Source organism: Pseudorca crassidens, chromosome 3, assembly GCF_039906515.1.
Source record: "Pseudorca crassidens isolate mPseCra1 chromosome 3, mPseCra1.hap1, whole genome shotgun sequence".
Taxonomy (NCBI): domain Eukaryota; kingdom Metazoa; phylum Chordata; class Mammalia; order Artiodactyla; family Delphinidae; genus Pseudorca; species Pseudorca crassidens.
Genome location: NC_090298.1, coordinates 166,262,313 through 166,277,430, shown reverse-complemented (window position 1 = coordinate 166,277,430; position 15,118 = coordinate 166,262,313). Strand labels below are relative to the sequence as shown.

The following is a 15,118-nucleotide window of genomic DNA, read 5'->3' as shown; positions in this document are numbered from 1 at the left end:
CGTGGGTCAGATACCCCGCTGGGCCCTTTACACTCACTCACAAGTAATGTCCACACTTACCGAGGGTCACCCTGAAGAGGGCCCAGTACTTTTTTTTTTTTGGCCACATCATGCAGCATGTGAGGTCTTAACTCCTCAACCAGGGATCGAACCCTCACCCCCTGCATTGGAAGCACAGAGTCTTAACCACTGGACCGCCAGGGAAGTCCTGAGTTGTAGTTTGGTGCTAGGCTGACTTTCATGACCCTTAACCCTAGCAGAGAGAGAGCAAGTCTTAGACTCAGATCCTTTGACAGAGCGTATGACTGAATTTACACTTTAACAGCATCATTCTCTTATTTATTTTTTACAATAAGCTATTTATAGTAGGGTTTCAATGTGGGCTGTGAGGTAAAGCAACATTTTAACATCCTTTTTTTCTTTGACTGTACTGGGAGGCTTGCAGGATCTTAGTTCCCCAACTAGGGATCGAACCCAGGCCTTGGCAGTGAGAGGGCAGAATCCTAACCACCAGACCGTCAGCGAATTCCCAAAACATCCTTCTTTTAAAGAAAATAAAGTGTCAGTTACAGGAAAGAGTGAAGGAATTAATAGTGCAGGCAATGGCTAAACCCAGGAATCTGGGCAGTGTTGGATTAAATCAACCAGCCTATAGAGGAGCACAGCCTAGTAGAAAGTTTGTCTCCTCAGCCTGGGCTTGGCTTGTGGCTCATCTCCAGTCACACCCACTGCCGGAGAAGGGATCAGAGAAAAGGTGCCTTCTTGTCCCCGCTGCTTTGTATTCGGCCTCCTCTCCATGATTCTGACAGACTGCTGTGGCCTCTTCCGCCATTTCTGAGCCCTGTTGGGCGAGGGAATTCAGAGATTCATGAGGCTTCTTCTGGTCCAGGGGCCCCTCTGGTCTAGAGAGATCTAAGGGGGAGGGGGGAACTTCCCTGGCTGTCCAGGCCAAAAAAAAAAAGAGAGAGAGAGAGAGAGAGAGGTCTAACGGGGAGGAAAGGAAACTGAGATAGATTCCAGTGGGACCATGTGAAGAGGGTTGGTGTGCACAGGGGATTTTAGTAGATCAGAGATTTCCGGGGGGAGGGGGCGGGGTGGGTGGGTGGAGATGAGAGGAGGGGCTTGCAGATGGGCAAGAGAAAGGAGTTCTGAGACAGGTGAGTCTGGGAAGTTCTTGGGAATGGGAGCTGGAAAGAGAGGGTGGGGCCTATCCTCTGCCTTAGCCTGGGCTATTGGACTTATTCTCCGGGCCTGGAGTTCTCAGCCTGGCTGGATTAAGTATTTAATTTGGAGGAAGGTGTGGCAGGTGAGATAGTTCCTCAGAGCCTGATGAAATGTAGTTATTTTGTGAGATAGGGGGAAAAAAACCCATTTTTCCCATTGTGAGCTTAGAGTTTGGTGGTTAGATGGGAACTTCTTCAAGATCCAGTGAAGCATTTATTTCAAAGTACCAGAGACAACAGAGACCAGGGGTGGCTGCTGGGTAAGGGAGCCTGAGACCTCTGAATGCTGGGGGCTCTGGCCTCTTCCCAGGCCACTGTGGCTGTCCCAGGACATGGTCCTGTAACAGCCCTGAAAACCCATTTGTGGACAGGGCCAAGCTCTCAGGGCAGAGGGACCGACGGTCAGGCAGGAAGGAGCCTCCATCGTGTGATTTCTATCACCATGTTTGGCTTCTTGCTTGTTCATTCACTCAAGAAACATTCATAAACACATTCAAAGTCTCCAGCTAGGCGTCTGGTTGTTGACGGCTGTTAGTGAGAGAGACCTAGGCCATGGGCTCTGCGCCCAGGACTTCTCAGAGTGGTGGGGAGACAGGTCGGATAGAGCCCAGATATTCTTGGTGCAGGACGATACTTGCTTAGAGAGAGAGCATTTTACACATTTGTCCTACGGCCTGGTCTTTCAGTGTCCTACCCTTGCCTGCCTAACTCCTTTCTAGCCTAGTAAACAGAACTTTCGCTGCCCTTCTGCCCTAGCTGTGATTACAGAAAGCTGGGAGTGACGAGGTCCACGTGTGGGGGGGTGGAGAGATGGTGCCTCTACCAGACCTGGAGAGCGGATGGAGTATCCAGTAGGCGCCAAACGCAAGTTAGTTGCGAGAATGAATTAGTAACAGCTGACGATGCGCGCCTGCGCGCGGCGGGGGCGTGGCCCGGAACAGGGGCGTGGCCCGGGGTTGGAGGGAAGGAGGCGGGAGGCCGCCGCGGCGCGAGCAGACGTTACTGGTCGAGCTGGATCACGTGAGCACGCAGGCGCAGCGCCGCGCATCCCGCTCGCTCACACAAAGCCCAGACGCGGAGAAAATGGCGGCAGGGGTCGAAGCGGCAGCCGAGGTGGCGGCGACGGAGCCCAAAATGGAGGAGGAGAGCGGCGCGCCCGGCGTGCCGAGTGGCAACGGAGCTCCGGGCCCGAAAGGGTGAGTACTCCACGGCTCCTTGTCCCTGGCCGGGCACTTCTGCGGCGGCCGGCGGCGGCTCTGTTAGGTCTTGGCGGCTTCCCACCGGCGCGGCCTCGGCCGGGCTTTCCCCTCAGGGTCTGCCGAGGGTGGGGGCCGCCCAGGCCGTGAGGGATGAAGCCGGGCGGCCCCGGGAGCGCCTCTAGGACAGCTCCTTCTTCCCAGGTCTCGGGCCTCAACTCCCCCGGTCCCTCCAGGCCGGGTCCGACCCCGACCCCGACGCAAAGGCCTCAGGCTGGGCCTCTGCGCGCGGGGATAATGGCGCGCGGGCCACGGAGCCGATGAGCCCCGGAGTCCGCGACCCGCTCGCCTGTCGGGTGACCTTGGTTGGGCGCGTGGTTTCACGTCTCTCCGCAATGGCCCGGGGCCTCAGTTTCCCGATCGGTAAAGTGGGGGGAGGGGAGGGATTGCGCACGCAGGATCTCGCCCGTTGTCGGTCCGGGTAAACGGTAGCAGAGGCGGGTGGGTATCGGGAAGGACCGCGAGGCCGGCTCCGGGAGCCTCCTCCCCCCCCCCGCCCCCCGGCGCGCGCCGTTCCCCTCCTTTCCAGCCCCCCCTCCCCCGTCCCCGCGATAAGTGCCTCTGTCGGAACCGCCCCTCGCTCCACGCTCTGGCCACGGCTCAAGTCCCTTACCTCCTCCCCAGGTGCGCAGTAGGTATTTGTGGAGAGATCGGACCTGCTGCTCAATGTTCAGCCGTAGAAACAAACTATAGGGGGAAAAAAAAAAAAAGGAAACATTCTCTTCCGTGTTCCAGGGGAAGATTTTTCCATCATCAGGCGGGTTCACCCATTTCCAAACTCCGTCACCCTTTCAGTCCTGGTTAGAGGTCTGTCTCGGGTCCTCGGTTTTTAAAGTTTCCATAAAGCTTTAAAGCATCACCTTATGTCCCCTTGAACCCCATTCATTCTGATTACAGGCGCCTGAAAGATGGAGAGACGTTTTGCCTCCTCCCGGCAGCTGTCGCGGGGAGGACAGGGGAAGGCTGGGCACACATTTGATTTGCCACATACGTTTTTTTAAAATTGTGGTAACATACGTAAGGTGAAATTTACAGTTTTAGCCATTTTTAAGTGTACGATTCTGTGGCGTCAACTGCATTTGCGGTGTTGTGCAGCCATCACCAGTATCCACATCCAGAACTTTTTCATCATGCCAATTAAACAGTAACTTCCTCTTCTCCCCCTCTCCTGGTTACCTGTGTTATACGTTCTGTCTCCTATGAATTTGCCTTCCCACAAATTTTTAATTGGAGTTCGTGGGGATTAAAAGTGAATGTAGTTAAAACGCTTTGTTAATGAACACTCACTAAATACTAGCTATGTTGTTGAACTTTCTCTCCTTAGGTGGGGAGGAACAAAATACCGTGGTTACTGGTCCTTGGAAATCAAGAGAAAGGCATCTTAGAAGTATTCCCAACCCTTTATTATTGAAAACTCTGGAAAGGGATGTGTTCATTTAAACTTTTTTCATTACCTATTTCCTTTATTTCTTTATCACAGGATGGAGTGCTGCTAGAATCGTGCTAGGTGAGAAGTTATTAGTTATAGATTATAGCATCTGGGGTACATTTTTCAAATTTCCCATTTTCCACTGTCCATTTCCAAATAGTCATTTTGTGACTGATTCCAAATAGTCATTTTGTGACGAACGTTAACACATGGGCTGTTAGAAAGAATCTGAAGGTTTCAGAGCTAAAAGAGCCCTTGTTGGAAAGAACCTCAAAGTCTAGGACTGCTTAGTAGAGACTATTTTAGAAAGTTACGAACTCTCAGATCTGTTTGGGAGGGCCATTGGAAAAGTTAGGGTTCGTTGTGTTTTTTTTACATCACAGAGTTTTTAAAGCAGAGTTCTTTAGAAAACAACCCCCCTACCCCCACAGGGAAGGCCAAGGAATATTTTTGTAGTAAAGTAATTGTTCTGTGGTATTAGTAAAAGGAGTTACTAGGTAGGGAGCATGGAGGGGCTCCCCTCCCCCCAACCTAACCAGCTGGGGGCAGTTAAGAGGTGTTCTTCTAGGGGGAGGAGGATGAAAGATGATGGAGAGAGGCACAGGAGAGTGTCCAAAGACTAGGGATTTTTATATATTTATATATTTGATATGTATTTATAAAGAACCCAAACTGCTGGAGCACTGGGGGCCAGCTGGTGGGCAATGAATTCCAGACGAAGGAATTTAGATTTTTATCTTGAAAGCCTTTGAGGGATGGGAAATGAGTGAGACTGGATTCTTCTTACCTTTGTCTCCACCAGGAGTGGAGTGTGCTGTAAACCAAAAAGGCAGTGAGATAGCAAGCTTGATGAGGACCCCAGATGGGACAGCTTGTTTTGCAGTTCCTTTTCTTCTGGGTATAAGAGGAGGATTTGTTTTATTTTGATGAGAAATCTGTTCCATCTAAAGACAGTCAAGGGACTTCCCTGGTGGTGCAGCGGTTAAGAAGCCGCCTGCCAGTGCAGAGGACACGGGTTCAATCCCTGGTCTGGGAAGATCCCACATGCCGTGGAGCAATTAAGCCCGTGCACCACAGCTACTGAGCCTGCACTCTAGAGCCTGCAAGCTGCCACTGCTACTGAAGCCCGCGTGCCTAGAACCCGTGCTCTGCAACAAGAGAAGCCTCCACAGTGAGAAGCGCGCTCACCACAACTAGAAAAGCTTGCATGCAGCAGCAAGACCTAATGCAGCCAAAAATAAATGAATAAAAAAAAATAAATTAAAAAAATAAATTCTGAAGTTAAAAAAATAATCAAGATTCAGAGTTAGAGTATATTAATCAGGAGGTAAAAGCGTTCATTTTAGAGGACTATGTAGGCTTAGGTTTGATTTTTTTTTTAATTTAAAATTTTATTTTTTAAAAATAAAGCTTGCACTGTCCATTTAAAATCAGTGACTTAACCTACTCCACTTTCAGAGTAACCTTGTGGCTGAATCAGAAAACTGAGAGAGAGGCTATTTTAAAAATGAAACTTTGTATTTAGTATAAATTCCTGGGGATGTAATGTCAGTGTTGACACTGTTTTACAGTCAAGAAAAACTTTTTTTTTTTTTTTTTTTTAAACAATTGAGAAGACCCAGGTTAAGGAAATTGACCCAAAGATCTGGGGGAGGCCATTTTGACTCCAGGTCCTTTGCTGCTTCCACACACCACCCTGGTAACCTCTCACTGAACACAGTTATTTAAAGTGTTTTTTTTTTAACCAGATTCTCCGTGCTTTGCAATGATTTGAGTGTTTGCTGTACTTTAAAAAGTGATGGTATACTTGATAATAATTTTGAGGCACATTTGATTGTGAGCTCAAGATTAGAATAGGGGCTGTAGGTTGTTTGAATGCATGCTGCCAGCTCTTTGCTTTCACTTTGCTCTTTGATTTTATTCATGGCTAGGCAGGGAGATGCTAGTCTGCAAAGATTAGGTTGCTTGTTTCATTTAGGAGTTTGCAGATGGTCTCTTCCATTACCATGTTTTGCAGTCATAGAGGTGAAAGCTGAATTGCTCCTTTGGTAGTCTGTAATGAGTACAGTGCCTAGGTTTCCTCAGCCACGGCCCCAGTGGGCTTATTTTAAAGCTTAATCAGTATGTGCAATGGTAGAAGGCAAGGAGTGAATCATTCTCCAGAAAATTTTTGGTACAAAAATATATCATTGCCACAGTTAGTGTGCCAAGTCTCTCCTTTAAACTTGTCAGGGTGGATAAGTAACCTCCTTGCACAGATGAAGGAACTGAGGCCTGACAAAGAGTTGGTGACATTGGGGTTCAGACCTAGATAACCCTACCTCTTAGTCACCCGTAGTACTGCTCCCTTAGGTATTGTGCTTAACATTTACCAACCTGCTTTTTGTTAGGCTGATTGTTGATTCTCAAGACATCCCTGTGAGCTACATGGATACAGGTTATGCTGGTTTTGCTGGTAAAGAACCAGAGACGGAAAGCGAAAGCGCTTAAGTCACGTGGGTAGTGAAGAGGTGGACCTGGAGCTAGAATAGTGTTCTCCACATCTTAAATGCATTAGGGGAAACTCAGGATTGAAAGGGTTTCTGTGAAGAGTCATTTTACATAAGGGATGGTTCTCAAGGGAATATGGGGGGTGGGGGAGTCTTTTCCCTCAGGAGATGTGGTCAGGATTTCAAGGTATCGGGGTTGCCGTTTCAAACTACACTTGATTGAAAAACTGTGAGAATAATGAGAGTATTATATGTGAGAGGGAATGCCATGGAGGCGTAAGGGAGGGTAGGGATTCACTGTTTTACATGGTGAATGTGGCAGCCCTTGGTGAAGTAGGCAGGCACTCAATCTTTTTACTTGTGATCTTTATGTACAGTATAATTCTAGTATGGTGGAGCAGTGACATGTTAAATTATCAATTTTCAAAGAATGCAGTCAGTGAAACAATTCCAAAGCCATATTAAACATACTTAATCTATTTTAATGATTTGAGAGGTTCTTGCAGATACTTTGGCCTTATCTTTATTGATGTATCATGAATTAGGTTGACAGAATGTCAGAAAAAGTTTTTTAACATATTGGGTCTATTTAGAACTTCAGGTAGATGATTGGGTGCCAGAATCAGATGGGGTGTTCATTGGGAATTGGGAGCCACTTAGCAAGGAGAATATTGGTAAGGCATTTAGCTTGCTTAGGTAGCTTCAGTTTCTTTGAAAGATGACAAATTTGTTACTTTATATAGGAGTTAAAAGTCAAGTTATATTGGGGTCAGGTTTGAAATTTAAGAAACTAGTGGAAACTTAAAAAGTGTATAATTGGGGCTTCCCTGGTGGCGCAGTGGTTGAGAGTCCGCCTGCCGATGCAGGGGACACAGGTTCGTGCCCCGGTCTGGGAATATTCCACATGCCGCGGAGCGGCTGGGCCCGTGAGCCATGGCCGCTGAGCCTGCACGTCCGGAGCCTGTGCTCTGCAACGGGAGAGGCCTGAGTACCGCAAAAAAAAAAAAAAAAAAAAAAAAAAGTATGATTGGCACAATAAACTGAATAAGTTGGAAGTGTACGATTTGATACCCTCACTGAATCAAGATAATAAATACAACCATAACCCCCTTTGCTCCCCCTTTGTAATCCTCTGAGTCCTTTTTTTCCCCACCCCCAGGCCATTAGTATGCATCAGTGGTTCTCAGTGGGGTGATTTCTTCTTTCCCTTCAGGGGACGTTTGGAAGTGTCTTGGAGATACTTTTGGTCTTCATTTTCAAGTCTGAGGAATGGGGCTGCTACTGGCCTCTCTGGGGTAGAGGTCAGGGATGCTGCTGAACATCCTACAGTGTACAGGGCAGCCTCCCACAACAAAAGGATTATCTGGCCCCCAAATATCAGTAGTGTTGAGGTTGAGAAAACCCACTATAGATTAGTTTGCCAGATTAGATTTTCTCAAATATAGTTGTATATGATGAAATATTACCATATGTACTCCTCTTTTGTCTGATTTCGAGTGTAAGTATTTTGAGATTCATCCACGTTGTGTGTAGTTCATTACTTTTTGCTGAGTAGTATTTCAGTGTATGGATATACTATAGTTTGTTTATTCATTTACCTGTTAGTAGACATTTAGATTTCCTTTTGGGATATTACAAGTAATGTTGCTATGAGCATTCGGGTCTAAATTTTTGTATGGATATATTTTCTTCTGGGTAAGTATCTAGTTGTGGATAATGTATGGTAGGTGTGTTTTAACATTTAAGATTCTATAATCTAAATTTGGGGTATTTAGGATAAAGCAGTTTATTTCATCAGTGTAGCTAAATTATAATCTACCTATAAAAATGTGCTTCTAAAAGTTTTTCACAGTTAAGTGTTATATGTATTTTAGGGCTAGAAGCATATTCCCCTAATTTTATCCCGAAGGTAAGTGAGAAAATTGAATTAAACATTTAATAAATGGGCTTTTCTTAAACTGTCACATCATCTATACTTGAACATGCGTCACGTGAGGTTTCTTTGAGGGTGGTTTTCTACAATTCTGTCAAGAATAGAGTTGATGGTGATTATTAGAGTTACAAAAAGGTCAATTTTTTAAGAAACTGGAAGTGATGAGATAGGAGGAAACTTCTCAGAGAGAGGAAATGATTAGCCAGAGAAAGACTTGGGTGTAGTAGTGCTTTGCTCACACCTTGGCCATAACCCATTTGAGCTGCTTTCTTGATGATGAGCCATGTGAGGTGGATTAACCCCAAACCAAATCCCCAGCTTCTGGGGTTAGATTGGGTAGTTTATTCTTAGCAGTAATGATGCATGGCAGAATATGGCCTAGACACTTTGTTACCTACTATGTCTTGTAATTCGTTATTTATACATTTTGTAACTAATAAGGTGAGCTGGGCAGTCTTTGAAAACCCAGGCTGGAAGCATTACTGTGTCATGAACCCTGTGTCAGAATAATGTTTTTTAATGTAGATTGTAGAATATTTGGGTTTCAAAAGAAACCAATTCTAAAATATATTCCTACCCACAGGCCCTCTGTAGGCCCATGAAATGTAGGTTGATCTACATTTTATGAATTGTTGTAACACACTTCCTCCTTATGTAGGGAGGGTGAGATGCATGCTCTGTCTGGCAGACGGGTGCAGGGCTTTCATATGGAGTGGATGGGTGGACTGTGCTTGCGGTGTGCAGTCAGCCTGAGGAGGGTCTGTTGTGAGCCTGGGTAGACAGAGTGAAGAATTCTAGGAATCTGGGGATTGGTGTGGCCCTACTCCCCCTCCCCCATCTGCCGACCCATGTGAAGGTCTGTTTATTGCATGTTGGTATAGTTCAGATCATAGAGGAAGTTGCTTTCCTTAGTTTTGCCTAGGGTGATAACTTCACTGGGTTACCACTTGGCACGGCTGTGTTTGGATATGAGGGACCAGTAGAAAAAAATACTTTGGGGACTACAAAAGGTTGCTGACTTAAATTTTTCCAAGTACACTGAAAATCCTCCAGCTACCATTGATGTTTGAACAATACCCCTCCCCCACACAGGGAAGACATCTCTTAGAATAAAGATCAACCCTTTACGTTAAAGAAGGTGGTCTTATAAATCATCAATGCTGTAATCTTGACTTTTTGTTTTCTTTCCATTTTTGTTGTGGATCACAAAGTCTCTGCTAGAATCTGTAGTTTGGGAGTCCCTTGATTCTCACTGGTGGAAAGCATAGGGCTTGGGAAGCAGAAAGTGCTGGACTTAGTGCCCTGAGAGGACTTCTGTGGCTGCTGCCTCCCCAGTTGTTCCTGGTCAGCTCTCACAGGTGTCTGCCTATGGTCAAAGGGGGCTCGGAACAGCCACACGCAGCCGGCACAGGGCCTTGCCCTGCTGTGCACACCCTGTCCGGTTCCTGGGCTATGGACTGGGCTTCCAGCCTGTCTTGTTCTGTGCTTTGGGAGCCTGCGTTTCTTGTGAAACTTTTCCTGCCCACTCTTAAGCCAGATTCATACCTGTAGAGCTTAGAAATGTTAACTCCATGGAAGCACCTAACACACAAAGGTAAAGAGGATTACAGGAAAGGCCATGTCAGAAAAACGAATCCACCCTTCTTTGCCAAAGGTGGAATTGTTTGCGTGCTGTCTTTTACCTACCAGCGTTGCTCAGACTTCAGTTTCCCTAGCCTCAAAGTAATAGGGTTGAGTAGAGAATGGTTTCTTTCCCTTAAAAATTTTGTTTTTAAAAATTGTGGTAAAATATATGTAAATTTTGCCATTCTAAAATGATTACGTGTACAGTTTAGTGGCATTAGGTACAGTGTTGTACACTATGCCAATAGCCACTCGCCATTTCCAGAACTTTTTTCTTTTATCATCCCAAACAGAAACTCTAGCCATTAAACAGTAACTCGCCATTCCCACCTCTCCCCAGTCCTTGGTAACCTCTATTCCTTTTGTCTCTATGTCTGGCTTATTTCACTTAGCATAATGTTTTCAAAGTTCATCTGTGTTGAAGCATGTATCAGCACTTCATTCTTTTTTTATGGCTGAATAAGTAATATTCCATTACTAAATATTAAATTAAATATTAAATACTAAATATTCCATTACTACCACATTTAGTTTATTTCATTCATCTGTTGGTGGACACTTGGGTTGTTTTCACTTTTTGCTATTGTGAATAATGCTGCTAATGGTGTACAAGTACCTGAGTCCAATTTTTTTCCGCCCACAATGAAAGACACTTTTATTTGTAAAGCTAAGATTGGTTGGACCTATGTGTACCACCTCATTTCTGTTCCATGAAATGTTACAAATCTTCTTTCTCTTTTCCTGTTTCTGTCTTGGCGTTAAAGCACCTTGGGCAGGGAGTTGGCCTGTCTCCCCCACCTCTGTTAGAGCCCCACAGGAGTGTGTGAAGGCCTAGGAAAGCACATTTGTCTTGGGAATGATTTTTTTTCATAGGTGGGTTTTAAGGAGCGTACTACTGCAATATTCTGCTGTATGGACCACTTTAGTTTGTTTCAAATCAGAATCAATATTAGTCTTGTGTTACATGTAACTTTGTGTGGGATTGTAAACCTGGAAAATCAAATATTGTCTTTAGTATTGTGCTAACATATGGACTTTTTTTCCCCCTCTCTTTTGAATTCAGTGAAGGAGAACGACCAGCTCAGAATGAGAAGAGGAAGGAGAAAAACATAAAAAGAGGAGGCAATCGCTTTGAGCCGTATGCCAATCCAACTAAAAGATACAGAGCCTTCATTACAAACATACCTTTTGATGTGAAATGGCAGTCACTTAAAGACCTGGTTAAAGAAAAAGGTAATGGTACTGGTGGCTGAGTAGGGTCAGAAGGTTGGTGTGTCATCTTTTCTGTGGATAATTCCTTGGTTATTTTTTTGTCAGTGAAGCTGTTCTGGGTAGAGCATGTGTTCTCTCCAGGCTTGAGAGTGAAGCCCCCCCATCCTACTTTTTTATTTTTACTTTTTGTGGTCATGCACTTGTGTGTCAAACAGGTTGTTTGTTTGATCCCTTGGCCTATGAATGATTTTACTGGCTTAATATGGTTAATAGGGCTTTGATTAAGCTTGAGGGGAGCCTCTTTGTGTTAAGGAAATTTTTTGAATTCTTCATATGAGGTGGGAGAAATTTTTTCTTTTTCCTTTTTGTTTTAAAGTTCTGGCGGGAAGGTAGTTTGTTTAAATTTTGTGGCTGTCTTCCTGGGATCAAAAGTTGGTAGCTGGAACTTGTGCTGCTCAGATCCTAAATTATAAAACCGTAGCTTGTATTTAAACTGTTAAGCTTCCCCACCCTGGGGAGGAAAACACAGAGTAGATTGGCAATTGGATAGCTCAAAATAAAGCATCTGCTGTGTAATTTGGTGCCTTTAGGCACACATCGTTCACAGCCCTGGTGTTAAAGTCTGGCCTAGGGCAGAGGAAGCAACTGAATGAAGCTCTGCTGCCACCAGGAGGTCCTAGGGGGTTGGTTGCCCCCATGGTCCTCTGCTTTACCCACCCCCCATTCCCACCCCCACCCCCGTGCACACCACGTGTGTCTTTCTTTTTATACTCTTGTTCTGCTTCTTTTGTCTTCTTTTCCTGATTCTGGGCCCTGCTGGTGGCACACAGGGCTAAAGAGATTGCTCAGCCCAGGTTTAAACAAAATTATTGATAGAGAACCATTTGTGTAATGCGTTGAGGTCTCCCCTCACCCCTACCCCAAGGGAAACCTAGAATCAAATTATTCTTAAATGGAGTCTTTTTGAAGGACTGAAAGGTACTGGTTTTTCTGGAGCATTCATAATGAAAAGAGATTTGAGCTTGATTTGTCAAATGATTAACATTTCAGTGACAGATGCCACTTGGATAGGCCATTTTGGTATGTGTACTGGTGCTCCCAGCATTGGGTTTTGAAATTATGAATGGCCCACTGCCATCATTGTCCCATCACTTAATTCAACCATGACATGCCAGAAGCACTAGGCACCATGAACCTCTGTACAGTCATGTAGGCTGCTCCCATGTAGTATTTCTCCAGGTAACATGGATGGAAAAACGTTTTGGTGTGAGATTTGTTTTCCTGCCTTGATCAGCCAAATCATTCCTGCCAATGCTCCTAGGGCAAGAGTGAAGTTTCTTCTTTTTGTCTGAAGGGCGTGTCATGTGGCATCCCAGATGCAGTGTTCTTGGTTTTTGGGACTGCTGCTTCAATAAAGCTTAGAATTTCTGTTACAGTACAGTTGGGTCTCATTCGAATTAGTTTTTGGAATAACCCCCAAATTTGTGTTCTCGTGATTTGGTTGAACCGCTGAATTGATACTTCCATTGATAATAAGGTATAGTAGTTCCAAGAACCAGGAATGTGGCTTTGAAAATGCAATTGTTAGAATTTTGTAAGAGATTGCAGGCCAAATTATTTTTCCATTTTTAGGAGTGTGTGAACCAGTTTTGGGACATGATGGATAAAGTAGGTGACATTTTTACTGCTTTACCATTCAGTAATTCAGTTTTGGAAGCCTTAAAGCTGGTAGCAGCAGCAGCCATGACGTTTCTGGATGTAGAAGCAGTTCACCTCAATTTCCTATTTTGCACTGTATTAAGTGTGGAGCCAGCCTGGTGGTTTATTCGGATACTTCCAAACTGGTTCTCATATTCCCTTGGCATACTGCTATTAATGCCCTGGCTCAGCCCTTTCAGTGTATTTTTGGTGGTGTAATTTAGAATTACAGGTGTGCAGTAAATCAGTTATTCTTAACAAACCTTAAAATGTTCTTGTTTAGAGCTCCCCTGTACAGGTTAAATTAATTACTTTCCTGTTTAATTAAATTATTAGAAGTATTGGATTGTGGTTAAAGGGATGCATAAGAGAAAGGTAATCTTTTTATGGTAAATCTTATACTCAGTATGTGAAGTCTAAAGAAATTTACTGTTTACATACGTACGGTTTCTTAAAAATGTCCTTATTTTCATTATGTGGTTTTAAAAAATATTTTAATTCATGTCTTGGTATACCAAAAATATGTTTCAATGATTATTTGAAATCTGAAATATTTACATGAAATGCGTTGCACATGTTTTAAGGTTTTTGAAGACTGTTGTTGTGTAGGAAAAAAAGTTGCGGATAGAGGCACTCACTCTAAAAGTATTAGTCTCAAGATAGTCTCTGAAGTGGGCAAACCACAGAGATTTGGGCTGTTATAATCCAACCACTCTTTATCAGTCTGCATTTCAAGAGTCTATTCCTGATGAAATCATAGTCCTGTTGTTTCAGGAAACTAGTGGAATAGCTAGAATTAGTTGTCCTCGGCTTAAAGATCTGAAAAATGCTCTGTCATTGCAGCACTGCCTGTAATTGCTGCCTGTCAGAACTCAAGTAGTAGCTTTGAGATGGCAAGACGAGTTTTTTTCCTAAGGATAATCATGCCTGAGAGTGCCTCATGTACCCCTTCCTAGTTCCCGATCTTTTCCCCCTCCTTGGACACCAAGTGTATATTCTCCATGTTTGTTAGCATTTAACAGCCTTCTAGGAGATCCTATTAATAACGCATGTATTATGTGAACAGGCCACTTATGCCTTTTCCCCTGGATGGGATCACAAAGCTTGTTTGGTGGCACTATCATGAAATCAGCATTGCTGACTTTAAAGAGAAAAGGTACTGAGAGCTTTGTTTAGTTCTGTGCCAGGGTGCTTCCCCCGCCCCCTCCCCCATCACATCATTCAGGGACACGGATTAAACAGCCTGCAGAATTGAGCTTGAGCTTTCCCTGAGCTTTCCCCTTCCTGCTCTAAGTGTCTGATGGAGCAAAGGAAAGGTTTCTATTGTCCGTCCTTTTGATCATGCTTATTTTTAACGGAGATACTACATGGAACAAATGACTGCTGTGAACACTGAAGAGTGGATCTGAAACAAAAATTGAGAGCCAGTGTAATAGGAAATTTGAATTGGAGATTGCCAAACCAGGTTTGAAAGTAAACAGTCTCAACAGCTACCTCATTTTCATCACTGGATCGATATTGGGATACACATCTCAAAAGTGTTTGACCATAAGGTCTGGGCAAAAAATTAAGACTTCCGTGAACAAAAGGTGATTGATCTTGGGAATTCTAAACTTAAATAGTGTTGTGCTGCATTACTGAGAAGTCCTGTGTGGATGAAGAAAGCTCGTCGTCGGGCTGTTGTTCTCGTGGCCTAACCAGGGAGCCAGCAGCATTGAGGTGGGGCAGCTGCAACCTAGGCAGGACTGAGCTGCAGGAGCAGTGAGTAAACATGGAGAACAGTTTGAGGAGGAAAGAAAGGAGGGTCAGTGATACAGCTTACTCTCAATCAGTCTCAAGTTTAGCAGCAGTCAGTTTAACTTGTGTAAGCAAAGATTTCTTAAGAACTTAATCCTTCTGTTTTTATTGAATACATCACTTTAAGTCAGTTTCAAATTCCAGCTGACAGAAAACTGAGGCCCAGAGGGCAAGTATAGTCCAGTAGTAAGTCTCTGTTGGCTCTCGAAGATCATCTACATTGTGGGCCTGTGGAGCAGAACTTTATTTTCAATTTAAGTAAAAATCCCTACTCAGTCTGTTTGGCTCCTTCATAGTTTCCTTTGTTGGAAATTCATCCTGCGTTTTGGAAAGGCCTGTTGATGCTAAAGCATTCATATCTGTGGGTACTTGGGTTGAACCTTAATAGTGCAGCCTGCCTGGCTTATTTGTTGGTTTTTGGTCGAGTTAGAGAGGCAGAATTCTGTTCTCGTCCATGG

At 44.4% G+C, this 15,118-nt stretch overlaps 1 protein-coding gene and 1 long non-coding RNA gene across 15 annotated transcripts in view; one reads left to right on the top strand and one right to left on the bottom strand.

Moving 5' to 3' along the window:
* HNRNPM (heterogeneous nuclear ribonucleoprotein M) overlaps window positions 1-15,118 on the top strand; it is a 186,808-nt gene that overhangs the window by 133,276 nt on the left and 38,414 nt on the right. For 2 of the 14 annotated variants that reach the window (XM_067733908.1, XM_067733907.1), the window contains exons 1-2: window positions 2,261-2,419; window positions 11,017-11,186. The exons of the other annotated variants lie outside the window; for them this stretch is intronic. In XM_067733908.1, the coding sequence (XP_067590009.1) occupies window positions 2,307-2,419; window positions 11,017-11,186 (283 nt within the window). In that variant the 5' untranslated portion in view covers window positions 2,261-2,306. Of the gene's footprint in view, window positions 1-2,260; window positions 2,420-11,016; window positions 11,187-15,118 lie in introns of those variants that run through there. 14 annotated transcript variants of the gene reach the window in all.
* On the bottom strand, window positions 331-3,442 carry LOC137222528 (uncharacterized). The gene is made up of 3 exons (XR_010942484.1): window positions 3,340-3,442; window positions 3,093-3,166; window positions 331-841 (listed from the first exon to the last, which is right to left on the bottom strand). It is a non-coding gene; the product is annotated as an uncharacterized lncRNA (long non-coding RNA).